General features: G+C 40.6%; 1 protein-coding gene across 1 annotated transcript; it reads left to right on the forward strand.

Annotated features, from left to right (window-relative positions):
• The first annotated feature begins 1,559 nt into the window (after positions 1–1,559).
• gpr146 (G protein-coupled receptor 146) lies at positions 1,560–14,102 on the forward strand. The gene is made up of 2 exons (XM_088435989.1): positions 1,560–1,837; positions 10,671–14,102. The coding sequence occupies exon 2, from the start codon at positions 10,695–10,697 to the stop codon at positions 11,676–11,678; it is 984 nt and encodes a 327-aa protein (XP_088292115.1). The 5' UTR covers positions 1,560–1,837; positions 10,671–10,694; the 3' UTR covers positions 11,679–14,102.
• Positions 14,103–15,749: the final 1,647 nt, after the last annotated feature.

Here is a 15,749-nt window from a genome sequence, read left to right on the forward strand (position 1 = left end):
TCAATAAAACAGATGAGCAAAGACATCACTACTCACTTCAGTTTACGTAATGGAGAATTATTTTTAAAAAGAAATGACTACAATGTTAGCTATGCAGTTCTCTGTGGCTGCCGTTTAGCGTGAATCAGATGATTCATGAGTTGAACGGACGCCAGTGTTTGCTCCTTAAGTGTGGCGCTGGCCAACAGGTTATCAGCCCTGGCGGCTTATCCCACTCTACTGTAATTAAACTTTATAAACCCCGTTCATGTCTTTACAATCTAGTTTATTGTTTCTTATGCAATGCAGTCATATTTGTCTCGATTAAAAAAAAAGAAAGAAAAATATGGAACTATAATGTTGTGTTGTGGGAGGCTGGAATTGATGAACTAGTGGCATTTTAAATGAAAAAAAAGACATTATTTAAACAAAAAAATCACTTGGGGAACATCTAATGAGCGTTTCCTCCAAATAATGCATTTATTCTTTAAAAAACAAAACATGAAACCATGACTATGAACATGGAGTGTGTGCGTGTCAGTGTTTGCGGTCTACTCATAACACACCTCCCCTTGGACAAATATTTATTTAGATTCTTTTTGAGAACAGGTTTGACGTTTTATGTTGATTATTTGATATGGACAAATATGTATTAATAATGAAGTTATTTCTTTTCCATACCAACATACTTCTTCTATGATCCAAAAGAGGTCACTTTAGGATGATTATTTTTTGTAGAACAATACAAATGAAGTTTGAAAGATTCTAACGTTCAATAAACGATAATCACTGATGGAATATGTTAAGTCTTTTTTTTTTTTTTTTTTACTCAAAAACGTTTTTCACTGATTAAGGGGTACTTGGCTGAAAACTGATTTCACAGGGGGTACATCACTGAAAAAAGGTTGAGAACCACTGCCCTAAAATACCACAAGTGTTTGATAAGGCTTCTTTTTCCCATCGCTAATGATAAGGTCCACATTTTGAACACATTGCATGAATGATTCCCAAATAATGGTTTAAAACCAAATGTGCATGTGACAGATCACTCCCATTTTGGGTCTAAAATTAGAGATGGGATTCAGATAGGCCCTGATATTTTCTTGTGAATTACGATGTTTCTGACAAATCTTGTAAAATCCTCACAGCTGTTCATCTTGTAGATTCTACAATGTAGAAAAAAAAAAAAACATTGTAATAGAGAAAGAATTTGCGTTTACTTGATTGATGTTGGAGTGCTTGATAATTTAAGAAAAAAGATATATAATTTTTCCTGATGTGGCCCTTGGAGGAAAAAAAAGGACACCCTTGCATAAAGACTTTAGATAAGGCGCCTCGGCTACACCTCTGGCACACATGAAAGCAAAACTCAAGACTTGAGGGGGAATTAAGTGTTGCTTTCTATCGATATTGTTTGTGTACACTTCCGGAACAATCCGATACTATTGTCCTGGGGCTCGCGACCGGAGATGGAAGGGAGGGGAAGAGGAAGGGGGCGGGGCAAAGGGAGGCTGTGGCGGGCTGTGGGGGAGGGTCACGTGTGTACACATTGTAGCGCTCGTAACGACTTGAGCGGACGGCCCCCCTCTTTTCTTTTTTTTTTCAGAACAAGTCTGGTCTCCACAAGTTGCTAGTCGCGGGACGCGAGCGGAGTTAAAAGCATGTTTTTCGACTTTTTCTGTTTGCTTTTGTAAAGGATTAAGGAACTTGAGCGGGAGGACGGGTAGACTTGTGTTATTCGGGACGTTTCTAGTCCAAATGAAGCGATTGAGAAATGCCTGTCGAAATGCTACATCCTGACCCGATGCCTCCGTAGGTTGCTGCGACCAATAAGAGCGAAGTCTCAAAAACGTCTCTGGTGAGTTCGAATTTCTTTCGTTTCGAAATGTTTTAGACGCGAGATGTAGTAAAAGTAAGGAAGTGTTGAAAATTACGTCTAAACCGTGACAGGTAGTAGTCACTATTTGTATCGTCAAATTTGATAGGTCACCCCAAACTCTTGTTTTGTTTTTGTCCCGTTTACGATATACCGTACAATATCATTTTTTCTACGATATTTACAGTGGAGCGTTGTCACTCCGAGCAAGTTCTGTAGAAAATGCCATAGTTATATTTTCACCTGATATTGTTTTTATAGCATTTTTTTTTTAATTATGACGCGTTTAAACTATTGTAAACTTTCAAATGTGATCATCTGAAATCAGATGTTCAGTTTTGGTTAATCACAAATGTGTTAATTTAATCTTATGTTAAATCCTACTGGATTTGTGTCCAATTCATGTACAGTACCAGTCAATTTGAGAAACACTTTCAAATGCACATAAAAACATATTAAAAAGACAACAAAATCAAGTATTGAAAATACGCAGCTTTGCACAAACAGTCATTCCAGTTCCGAAAGCATCATCCACATCGTAAAGCTGAATGTGGAAACACAAAGATGTGCAAAGATTAAATTTCAAAGATCTTTGCTCACTCATCTTTGTGGTTTCGCAGTTTGGGCGAAAGCCTCCTACTTTGAAGAATCTAACCCACAAAACATATTTTATTAATCTCCATAACATTGATGATTTAAGTATTAATCTACAAATCACCAAACTCAGAATTTCAAGGTGTTTACAAACTAATAATATACTTTGGTTGCCTTATTCGGATCGGCCGTTAAATTAACTGTTTTCTTCATGTCTGTTGTACTTAATTTAGTTTCCGTTCCTGTTGTGTTCTTTATCTAAGCTATATGTTGATGTCAGAGCAATAAAATGTGGATTTAAGTGCTTAGGGTTCAGTCTTGAGCTGCCAAACAATGACTAAAAGACTCAAAATATTAGAAACTACTCTCACTTCACACTATTAATGAAAATATGTAGATGTCTTTGCAATGGCAGAATAGACTGCAGATGTAGCATATTGCATCCCATCACAGGATTGAAACTGTCCTTAGATAAACCCATAAAACCCATAAAAATCTATACAGCAGCAGTAGATGTCTAGTAAAGTGATGACTGCCATTGTAAGTGAAAGCTGCAGTTTGACCAAATACTTGTTATGCTGTAATCTTCCCGCTCAGCACATTAAACGCCTCCCGAGATTTAAGGCCCCTCCCCGCCAGCCTCACTTGCCATCGTCAACTTCATCCACGTGACCAAAGGCGACATGGGGCGTGCGGGGGCCGTGGCTTAAGTGCGCTTAAGCCTGCTTTGTGCTGACCGCTGAACTCTGACTCTGGTTGACGGCCATGACAGTTCCAACGTGCCGCCGCCAATGAGAAGTCACTTGAAAGCTGTCGGGGAAACGTGAACGCCAATTGATGATGTGATAAATGATTAAAATATGAGATAGTTACTGCGCTTCATCAATATTTGTTAATTATCCACTAAAGCCCATTCACCAGGTGTTCCTTGAATGATGTTATTGGTCGTTGATTAGTGATGTGACCAAGAGCAAAGATATCAATTCTCACCAGCCAATCAGGATGATTACGACGTTGATTCAAGAGATGAACGCAAACAAACATTTCTTCAAAAGATTGTTTTATTCGAAAAATAAATCCTGTGGAAAATATCCAGACAATGATAATGTATACTGTATTGAAATCCGTTTTAACATAAAATTAACATTCATAACTTATGCATAACGCGCTTAAATTTTACAACTCATTCAATCCCAAAGATGTATTTTTATGTATCTTTCTTGAGTCTAAGCATTCAATCCTAGGTTTTTATTTATTTATTTAGTTTTCCAAATTTAGGGTGAAGGAAGTCCGGGAAACAGATGGCATCGAATGACTTAGTTTGTAACTATTGTAAACATGTCTTGTAAACCACTCATACTATACCACTCAACCATGCATACCAACATGTATATAAATAAGTAGCTTTTCGATTTTTAAAATGACAAATTAATCGAGTTAATTTTCGATCTATCACCCAGCAGCGTTTCAAAGAGTAAAAACTTATGAAATCCGATCTCATTTTCCCATTACGGTGGTAACTGATCTTTTTCTTGGCGTACAATTCGTAGTCTCAAAACCGCGCATATGTCCGGACTGACGTAAACCGAGGAAATGGCTAACGGGGGATGCTATCGCAAAAATTGCTGCAGTAGTACTTCTTGAGACGTGACTCATTTTAATCAGCAAAAAGTTGCACAGCATAAGCCTCGAATCAGATGCCTCATTAATACAATTCCAAGAATTATTAATGGCTTTGGGAATAGGTCTGAGGAGCTTTGGGGACTTTTAATAACAGGAGTTTGTGATTTTTGTTTAAAGTCTGTCAGAAGTAGCTTTGTGGTTGCAATGTGGTTCTTTTGCTGTAAATTATACACCGAGACGAGTGCTGGATGTCACAGAGTCTCCCTTGACTCCTGTCACCGCTGTCCAGCCGCAACATTTGTGAATGTGAGTCACCTAATGTTTTTTATGTTTTTTTTTAATGCGTAGTAGCCCTGCCCCACTGCGTGCAGTCAATCATGTGACATAATCCAGTCATTTCTCAGAAGGCGCTGTAAATTCCAGTAAGGTTGTACTGTTCGACCCGGGGCGTGGGGCCCGGCATGTCACACGCATTATAACACGGAGCACGTGGGGGTCATTCTTACGACATCATGTTTGGTGGGGCCCTCGCCATCTGGGAAATATTTAATTCCGCCACTCCTGACGCAAAAGTCGTGCAAAAAGTTCAGACTGGGGTGGACTGCAGTTACGTGCAAGGACAACCAGTGCAAGATGTCTTTCTCGTGTTGTTATTGCCAACGCTTGGGAACGAAGTATGCTTTTAGTGTCTGTCACTGTGCAATGCTGTCGGCACTTGGGGGTGTGTTCTGGAGCTGAAAGCCTAGAGAGAAGGAGAAGAGGACCTTCAGTTTTAAAGTGCCTGTACCATATTTCTAATTTTCCACAGGTAAATATATGCAGATAAAAAAACATTTGGCACATTCGCAATTTAGATACTTATTAAACATGAGGGTTTTTTTTTGGTACCGACAATCATGACAAGGAAGTGAAACGTCTCGTTGACTGAAGCCGCACCGCTCACCGCGTGGCTGCGGAAGTCCCTTCATGGTGTCATTTCGAATGCCGGACAGACATCAGCTTGACCGCCTATCCTCACGAGGGTCACTGGACGCTGGAACCTACCCTTGCTGAGTGAACGCAGGCGCCTAAAACAGGAGTTTTACTGACATAAGAATATCAAATGGGTCCCCTTGGGAAACCACTACTCATAACAACAGTTTGGCCCGCGGGTGAATTATTTTCCACAAACATTCAACTGTCTGACTGCGTAGTCCCAAACATACATTTTCACCACTTGGCCATTTTCTACAGTAGAATTAATAAATCAAAAGTTGCCGTTTACTTGGCCGCTTCAATGCAAAATCTCTCCTCCCCAACGTCTCCTGGTAAGGGGACATGTATTGACTTTAGCATGGGAGGCATGAGGGCAGTGTAGAGGAGTTACGAGGGACTGTTATTGTCATAACGACTCTCACTAGCCATTTTTATCTGCTCAGGCGGGGCTGGTGCTTAGAAGCAGGATAAGCAAGGAATACTTAGAAATGCATTGATGGATGAAGGAAAATAACACATTGGAGGTGTTTCAGGTGAGAAATCAATATTATAGCAAGCTTAAAATCTCCCAAAAATGTATTTACTATGACACCAGCCCTCTAAAGTGGATTCTGTGAAGAGAAAGTTTTAATGACATTCGTACTGCAAGTAATTATTATTAAAATAATCAATCTGTCAATTGTTTTGTTGGTTGGTTGAGCAGAACAAGTCTTAATTTCTGTCACTTCCTTCAAAAAGAGGACATAATTTCAAATTGAAATCGTATTAACATAAGTGATTGTTATTGGTAGGGATATCCTAATCATGTGATTGGAATTTGAGCCTGATTACGTCATTTTCTGCTGATTGGCATACATTTGGAAAAGATCGGGTTAAATTGGTGCTGCAATGCAACAACATAATTTGTATCCTATCATTGGCAAATTCTCAAGACAGGTGACCTGAACTCAGACATCATCATCTGACATCCTTCGTTCTCGGCTTGGTCCGTAACATCAGAAAAAAGGCAAAAGTTTTGCATTTTTTTCCTCCCCAAGTAAAAGGGAATATTTTCAAACAATTTATTTGAAATCAACACAGATATTAAGTTAATCCTATGTGGAGGATTTAAAAAAGGAGAATTTGAACAATTTTAAGTCATACAAAGTCTCAAAACAATAAATTGATTCTAAAATATTTTCCTTTTTTTTGAGAATAGACGAGTTGCGGATTATTTGGAGCTCTAGCTGGTATTCCCATACATCAAATTATGGTATGAAATTGCAATGACTGCATGAATAAACTATTCGGACACAGCAAAACACTTCATCTGGGTCTGGCATTTATAAGGATTAAAACCCAGCTCTACTGTTTTACTGTTTTGCCTGTGGTGCATTTTTTTTACGCTTCCTTTCAGTTGTTTTTCCAATTTTTGTTAATTGTAGTCCTGATAATTTCCCCTTTGTCAGTGATTGTGTTAAAGGAGCCGTCTTCCCCATATCGAGTACCGTAGATAAAATCAACATCATACCCGTGCGACCTAATCAACTTTACAATACATTACACAACGCAATTTGTGTTTAAGAAGCCTTGAGGGAAAGGACTATTAGCAAGCTAATTGCTGTGTGAGCTTTCAGCAAGGAAAAGTGCTTGTAAATGATTCACCCGCCGGTGTTTGCATGTGGGCCGAGCTTCGCCGCTGTGGGTGAAAACAGACTTTTGTCGAGAGTAACTGGAGACGCTCTTCCTGCTGACCCTGTTTCCAGTCCAACTGCTTTGACTCCCAGTCTCAGCCACAGCCTCATTATAGCCAGCTGGAGTAGTACGGAGACCGACTGACGTCTCGGCCTCCCGTAGGCCAAAACAGACCCTAGCTAGTGGCTCTTATGTAAGTTAAGGAAGAAGAACGCTTCCCCTTTTACTGGAAATGCGAGTCATGCTTCCGAAAACAAAAGCAGACCTCTTGCGCCTCGTTGCAGATTAGCGTATGTTTTGCTTCCGAGTTTATTTACTCATCATCGGGGAAAGATGTCTTTGTAAAGACGCCAAAGCACCAAATTAAACCCAGTGAAAACAAACAAAAGTGAGCGCTTTCAACAACTGGGGCTTGATCCCCGACGCTCCCGGTCATTTTCCTCGACCTCGCCTTGAACTCCCAGACGCTCGAAGTGGCTTCTTCGCCGCAGCCTGCTTCGCATTTCACTCTTTATAAATCTAGCCGTCGCCATGTGTCAAGACTCAAAGCGCTTCACGCTAAGTTGCCAAAAATTCCTCAAATATATCAGCCCCTATTGTCAATGTAGGATTCCTCGTAGTCTTGGCTCCCGAGACTGATCAATTTACAGAGTAATCGGATTAAAATGTATTCTGCATTGTTTACGCTGTAAAGTAGTGTTATAGTCAAGACTACACCAAACTAGACCAGGACCACAGAGTATCAGAACCAAGATAAGATATATTTTTTGTTTAGTTGTTGATGACCTAATGAAAGCATAATCAGTGATTTAAAAAAAAAAAAAAAAGATAGCGACAGCCCTCGTCGAAACCAAGAGGTTTAGACATAGACAAGGCAAAGACTGCACACAGTCAAAGATAAATGACAAAAACAAACATTGTCTTTTTTTTTTCATTGTTTGAGGAAAAAAACAAATCCTGCTTTGTTGTTTTTAATATAGTCAGACTAAACATCTCAACTCTTCTCTGCTCATCTAATCTGCTGCTCAACATAAGTCTGCAGGTAGACTGTTGCCAATTCTTAAGCCCGCCCCTTTTTTATGGGGCATGGCACATATGCATATGCATTCTACTGTAGTTAAATGTGACTTGAGAGTGTATGACTTTGAAAGTCGGGGCCTGACCTGGTCAGTGACTTGGGAGTCAGCAAATTTGACTGTACAGTTGGTTGGCCTTTAAACTGCCTAACTTGCTGGCCAGATTTGTTTTTTTTTTTGTTTTGTTTTTTACTGTTTGTTCAATGAGACATGGGAAACCTTCACTCTTAGATGAAGTAAATAAAATTGAGCAATTAAAGTACTGTGACGCCCTCCCATGTGGGCCAGAAGCACTACACGATGCACTATTAGCTTTTTATTGAACACGGAGAGAGCAGTAAAACACTAACAAGCGTTCTCACAAAGAGAACAGGCCAATCTGACTCAAGCTTCAGATGTCACTCAATAGGCCACACCCCTAAAGGTGCACATCCACAGTCACTTCACCAAGCACCCCCATTGCAAATATTTGTGGGAAAAAAATGTCATCATAAAAAAATTCATTTCAATTTGACAAATATATTTGTTACTTTACAGCTATACTGAACTTTAGAAAATAAAAATTCCACGCCTCCTCTTAACAAACCGGGTCGATTTCCAATTATTTAGTCAAAATCAGCATTATAAAATAAAATGCCACGTTCGTCGCCTTGGTAGCAAGCAATTGTAGACATAACATTTTGACCAGTTCCAAAATGATTACATTTAAAAAAAAAAATGAAGTCATTCAATGCCATGGATGTGTTTTCACGTTTCAATTCATTCAATCCCAGATACTTAAATATTCAATTGAGACTCAAGTATTTGGGAGTGAATGTCTGGACTTTAAAAAAAAAAAAAAAAAAGTGAATTGCTGGAATTGAATGAGCTAAACTGCTTGAATTCATTGCTTTATAGAAGAGTTATGAATATTTTTACAATTTAATATAAAATAACATGAAATTAACACATATATGCCCAAATTATTTCATGGATCCCCTGCAGTCAGGCCACTGAACTCCACTTTGAAAACCACTGCCCTACAACATTGCTAAATATGTCATCAGAACAGTTGTGGTACCAGCAGCATAATGCAGTGAACTGGTGCAAGCAGGACATAAACGCCATTGTCACAACAATGTGGAAAGCGGCGGGCCAGCATGTGATAAGTGTGACAGACGACGAGATGGAGAAGAAACTCGCCGAGGCGTCAAACAATTTGCTTTTGTGCGGCGCCACCACAACAAGGCCCTCTTCATTCGCTACGGCTCGCTGGCGTTAGACTGAAACGCGCCCCGAGATGTTCACACGCAGCCGACTGGAATTGAGATTCCGATGCCGGGTTTAATTGCGGTTTGTTCATGTGTGTTTGGCGGAAAAGCCAAACATGCACAACAGGAGTTAATCCTCATCGTGCCATAAGCAGATGACCAAAGTTTAGTGAAACTTTAATGACCCGTTTTTCCCCTTTGTGCTTCACATGAATTACTTCTCGTGCGTGTTGTTTCTAATAATACCCATCTTTCCACTTCACTTCTTAAACACTTGTTCATTTTGTTGTGACGCTTTGCTAGTTTGCATATCGGAGTCATTATCACTTTATCATTCATCGCCACCCCTTCATTTACATCAGGCATTCCAACTTGGCGTGGTACACGTAGCGCAGGTGGTATGTGCTTTCACTCCTGGGGTCCACAAAAATAGTACTGCCCTAAGAACGGTTTATTTGTATTCAAGGCAAGTTGGCTGTACAGTAGCCGTCAAAAGTTTGGAAACGCCTTCCAATTCAACTGCTCTAAACACATGGAGGGGTAAAAAAATAATAAAAATCAAAATTATATCTCTTGAAAATGTTTAGTTCAAAGCTGTCTTTTTGAAACAAGGGGCACGTTTGGAAGATGCTTACGTGGTACTGCACGGTGTGGATCACTTCAGTATTAGTTTCCAAGATTCATTTGGTTTTTGATGAAAACATTTTAATGTTGGTCATAGTTGAAGAGATACCCTAGGTGCTGAATTATTCTAGTTAATAATAATAATGTTAGTGTCCGAAAATGTATCTTTAATGTATTTATTTTGCTGTTGTATAAGACTTCCAGCAGGGGATATGAGAAATTCTAACATCGTATTTGCAAGTAAATGTAAATTTTGGATGTCTGCAAATCTAGTATAATGCATCATTTTATTTATTTCAGGCACTTAAATGCACTTTGCTATTTATTTATTCGTTTACATATTTGTTCAGTTTTAGACTAAGCCCTGTAATCTCTGTTAAAAAAAAAAAGTAGTCAACAGTTGTTGAACGTTGATTTAAATTGCTTGTTTCTTTTGTTAATGTCAAAAAGGATAAGATTTTCGGTATACTTTTACAATTTTTATAGATAATAATAATAATTCTAGTCAGAGTGGGAGGGGGGCAATTTTTTTTATTTTCCTGTGGGGGGCTCTGCAGAATATAATCAAGAAGCACTGGTTTAGTGGTACTTGGCTGAAAAAATATTTCACAGGGGGTACAAAAAACTCCTGAGTAGGGCTGCATGATTATGGCCAAAATAATCATCAAGCTTATTTTGGTCAATATTGAAATCACGATTATTAATCACGGTTATTCATCATGTCTGGTCAAACCTGTCTATTTATTGCCCTTTTTTTTAAACAAGCAGTATATAAACAAGGCTTCAAGGCTTGAAACTTACCACTACTAATAATAAACTAAAATGAATAAATCAAGTAAAGCCGGCTTTTTAAATGTTAATATCGCCGAGGATCAGCCTAATTAATCGTTGCACCCAATACGGTGATAGCAATTAAAATTCGATGAATCGTGCAAGCTGAGTGTCACCAATCATAGACAAAATTTTGTTCACTGCGATTGTTTGCGACTGTGATTGCAGCCCGAGCCGCTCCGGGGTCCAGCGATGTGGATGTGCATGGTGTACAACGAGACGGAAAGCAGCGTGGACTTCCGCCTGTGCCAGGACTTCGGCCTGATCCTGTCGGTGCTGTCCCTGGTCTACCTGCTGGTCTGCTTTCCTCTGGGCCTTTGCTACAACATGCTGCTGGTGGCCGTCAACCTCTCCAACAAGGTATCCATGACCATGCCCGACGTCTACTTTGTCAACATGGCCATCGCCGGCCTGGTGCTGAACGCGGTGGCACCCGTGGAGCTGCTTAGCTCCACCTTCACCCGCTGGAACGCGTGGGAGTACACCAACGAGGTCTACATCACGCTACTCATTCTTTTCAACATCTCCTCCTTGGTCATCATGTACTCCACCACGCTGCTCAGTCTGGACTACTACATCGAACGCGCCCTGCCTCGCACTTACATGTCCAGCGTGTACAACACCAAGCACGTTTGCGGTTTTATCTGGGGCGGCGCCGTGCTCACCAGCTTCTCCTCGCTGCTCTTCTACGTGTGCAACCACATCTCTACCAAGATGGTGGAATGCTCCAAAATGCAGAACAAGGAGGCGGCCGACGCCATTATGATGTTCATCGGCTACGTGGTGCCCGCCGTGGCCGTCCTTTACGCCTTCGCGCTCATCCTCCGCATCCGGAAGGAGTCCACGCCGCTGGACCAGGACTCGGCCCGCTTGGACCCATCCATCCACCGGCTGCTGCTGGCTTCCGTGTGCGTGCAGTTCGCCCTGTGGACGCCGTACTACATGACGCTCCTGTTCCACACGGTGGCGGGCAGCTGGCGCTATCTACCCACCTACTACTTCCTGCGTTGCGTGTCCAAGCTGCTGGCGTTGTCCAGCAGCTTCGCCATGCCGCTCATGTACCGCCAGATGAACAAGAACTTTTCCAACAAGCTGCGGCGGCTGCTGGCCCGGCTGCGCTGCCGGGACCGCTCGTGTCCGCACGAACACTCCACAGTGCAGCAAGTGGTCACGTGAACCCCCCCCGCCAGCACTTATCCCACCACCCTCAAGTCCTCCAGAGCCAGTATCTCGCCGGCGTCACGCCCTCGACGCTTTGGACTGCGTTAAAGCGCGACATAGCAAACTGTGGAATTTCCTGTCACCTTCCGGAGCGTGAGCCGACGTATCCCAGAAACCACTAAGTGCTGCCATTTTGTGTGTGTGTGTGTGCGTGTGTGTGTGCGCGTGCATTGTGTGTGTGACCAAGGGAAGCTCTCCACTAAGTCACTTTGGCTGCATCATCAGCTCTTAGCTTCTCACCATCGCAGCGGCTTGAAATCCTGGCAATGTGATGAACATGCGAATGTCATAGTACATTCATCAAGCTCTTCAAGATACCATAACCCCCCCCCCCCCAAGTTACAGCATATGCAACTAAGACATGAAGTCATTGTGCTCAGCTATGTTCACGAAGCAAAATGTATCACAAAAGACAAGCTGCTCCGCCTATAAATTAACTCAGACATGAAGGTCTCCTCTTGGATGCAGTTTTCACGCTGCGGCCAGAATTCCATTGTTATGGTGCCAGAACGCAGCCATTAAGTTTTGGCATCGGAAAGAAATGTTGGCATCGGAGAAAAAGATGGACACTTACGTGCTCCTCTACTTCCTTTTTACAGGCTAGAAATTTGAGCTTCTGCCCACTTTTTTTATAAGAGTAAAACATTTCAACCAGGAAGTTGAAAATGGAAAATGGCACTGAAGAAATTATGGTCATGAATAGGAAATGTCTAATTAAATTGTTTTGACATCTGTTCAGTGTTTGGGAGTATTGGAGTCAATTTTGCAGTGAGCTAGTATAGAATGTACACTATTAAAAAATAGATGGATATTTATATTTCAGCTTTTTCAGCAGCAATATTTACTTCAGCGATCTCTTTCTACAGTGCCCCCCCATGTTCAAATATGGCAGTTTTTTGGATTATTACGTTGAATTAGGTTGGGTGTTATTCGGAATCAGATTACAATTTTAAAAATGCCAACATGTCTGAATACCCAACCTAACACCTTTTACCTCATTACCCAGCAACTCCTCAAATCCATACCCAAGAATTCGGCTCTCTTGCAAGCTCCTCAACATTTTTTTCCTACCAAGACTGCTAATTAGAATTGCTTTTTTTTTTTCTTTATCTGCAGCACTTTTGCAGTGGAACCCTCAAAGGCGAACAGAAATAGACTTCCAAGAATATTTTAATAAGCAAACTTCCATCACACATTGAAGTGACATAGATTGTGTCCACTGTTGTGTCCATAGTGTCTCAACAAGACAGCAAAGTTAATTGCATCCCAGACAAACGCATGATGCGTCACCGGAAAGTCTGGGATGTCCTCTACTGAGGACGCTAGGATTCAGTTAGGTAGCTCAAATGAGCCTAATGCTAGAGACCATAAACAAATGTCCACTACAGTGGACACAAATGAATCGGCTGGCCCTCAAATGCCATTTTTAGGTTTACTGCTGGGAGTTTCCCAGACAATTTCAAGTCATCTACAACGCTACTGTACATGCGGTTTGTTTTGTAAACATCCAAAACTTGATTTTATATTGTCGACTCATCTAGTTTTTGAGGCTGCATTTGAACAACTAATCATGTTTTCGTTTCATCAACATGAAGAAATGTAGTTATTGTCGCACTTTTGCTCGTCGCTAGCAAAATAATTTCTTGCCAGCGTTCGACTTTGAGAGGTTCCTCTGTACGCCGAAAAAGGTTAACACATGTATAATTCGGTTTGTTTTGATCATCTCTGACGGCATAGCATCCATTTTTAGAAACTCATTAGGAGCAACTACCCCTATAAAAAAAAAAAAAAAGCACACACTCATATCAGTTAATCATTAGCTGCTCAAAGTCCATGCTGGCTCTCCATACAGTACAGGGTATTGTACTTGTTGACTTTGGGCCACGTAGTTAGACCCCCCCCCCCCCCCCCCCCCCCCCAAAAAAAAAAAAAAAATCATATCATTAAATAAGACATTTAACGTTGCTTGATAGACAACAACATTGTGAGCCTTTGCACAAACTGCTGACTCCCCCCCCCTTACCGTGTTGCCACAGCGCCATCTGTTGGACAAATCTATATTTGGAATTCTGGCTGCATTTGTGATCAAGATTCATTTCAGTTTTACTAAACCTCCCAAGTTCTCAGTTATGTTCAGATGCAATGTTCTTACTTTCAACGGCAAAACCTCAGAGGGTCCAAACAAGTCCACTTATGCTTTTTTTTTCCCCCCTGTGTATGAATGAATATGATGTGTATATATAGGGAGAGAGATATACTGTACTGTCGGGTGCTCTTTCAACATGTACCGTATTTTTTTTTTCAGAGATTTATCTAGATTCTTTAAGTAATCTACTGTCATCTGAGTCAAAGACTGAATAAACCTTAAACTAACCGTGATATGGCTTCCTTGTGTAATCAGCCCCTTCATTAGGTACACTTGCACAATGCCAGAACATTATAAATGCTCTCTTTTCAGAGACTCAGTTTTTAATACTTTTATGAATGTTCTTTTTTTGCAGAGTTGATCACCAATGGATCCTTATTAAGAACATTCACCGTAATGACACGGTATTAAATGGGCGCCAGGGTCAATCCTTGTATGTAACCTGGACGGAGCTGTTGCCTAGCAACCGTACAGCCAGCCAAACTGAGATAATCCTTTTATATTTGGGCCGAGAACCCGTTGATATACCGGATGACTGATTTTTATCATAAACCCCAGACAGACCTCGCGCTTGTGGGGTTATGATGGTTATGCTGATGTAATAACGTCCAATCTATAACATGGCATATCGAGGAAGGCTAATGTCTATCCACTTATACGTTTCCGCCTTCATTTTGTATCGAGTACAGGTGCGAAAAGGTGTGTTTCCTCCGATTTCAAGGTCTTGAAACCAGAAAAAAAGTTGTTTAACAATCCTCAGCCGGGGAAAAGGTTACAATGACATTGCACATGCTAGACTTGTTTTTCAAGTTGTTTTTCCTTCACTAACAAGCATCTTGCAGGTTAGCAAAGTCACACACGCTGACCAAGCTTGGGACCACCAAGGTGGAACGTTTGGCCCCTGGTTCTACGTGTTTGCTTTGACGAGGTGGCCTTCACAATGCCCTTTGAAGTTTTGAATTGCCTTGGATTATTTTGCCAGAGGTCGAGACTCACAGGCTTCTATTGAAGTAAGAACAATTTTTAGTCTTTAGCAAAATCAGTGGTGATGTTTTTGTTGTTATCGAAATGATTGAATCAAAAACGTAATTTTTTTATGGTTAATGTCCAAGATGGACTGTATAGAAATTAATGTACATTTTTGAAATGTCCATTAAGAGTTTGGAGTAAGAACTAGTGTGCGTTTTGCGGAAATTTCAATTAGGATTTCATTAATATCATCAACTAACTTTGTCAATTTTATTTAAAATTTCTCTTTACAATAGTATGTAATATGCCACCTCGAGTCTAAACGCTAAATTCTAGTTAATTTTGCGTTTGTGGAATATAAAACAAGTGGCAAAATCCAGCTCAGGTGACGGCCATTTTGTTCCTTGCCGTTGACAAAAAATGACATCACAGTTTCTGAAGGAACAACCAATTTCGGCGCATCTGTTTTGGGAATTTTCAAACTTATCCATGATTGGTTGTTGCCTGAGCAACTGTGATGTCATTTTCAATTAAGTCGGTGGTTAAATGGACCAAAAAAAGGCGGATTTTGCAGCTTAATTTGTTTTCCTCTAATGCAATATTAACAACAATTTAAACAGGTGGAGCTGTGTTGAATAGATTGTAAACCAAGATTTTTTTTTTCTTGACTTATCCTTTAAAGTCAATTAAGCATCTCAACTTGAGCACTTTCACATTATGATGCATGTTTTGCATCAAAACTACCGTCAATTGTGTCTTTATGAACATTTATGGTGATTTCATTCAATTCAATTTTATTCTGCACTCCGGGTCCACTTAAAACCAAAGCTGAAACATACAAAAAATAAATGCACATTTTGTCTAGAGCCCAGGTTTTTCTTAAAAAAAAGATAATTTAGCCTTCAGTGAAG

Source organism: Hippichthys cyanospilos, chromosome 16 (genome assembly GCF_059441005.1).
Source record: "Hippichthys cyanospilos isolate Australia breed blue-spotted pipefish chromosome 16, RoL_Hcya_1.0, whole genome shotgun sequence".
In the NCBI taxonomy this organism is placed as follows: domain Eukaryota; kingdom Metazoa; phylum Chordata; class Actinopteri; order Syngnathiformes; family Syngnathidae; genus Hippichthys; species Hippichthys cyanospilos.

What these genes read in the sequence shown, in the direction of transcription:
- gpr146 (XM_088435989.1), top strand. Translation starts at nt 10,695, where the DNA reads ATGTGGATGTGCATGGTGTACAACGAGACGGAAAGCAGCGTGGACTTC.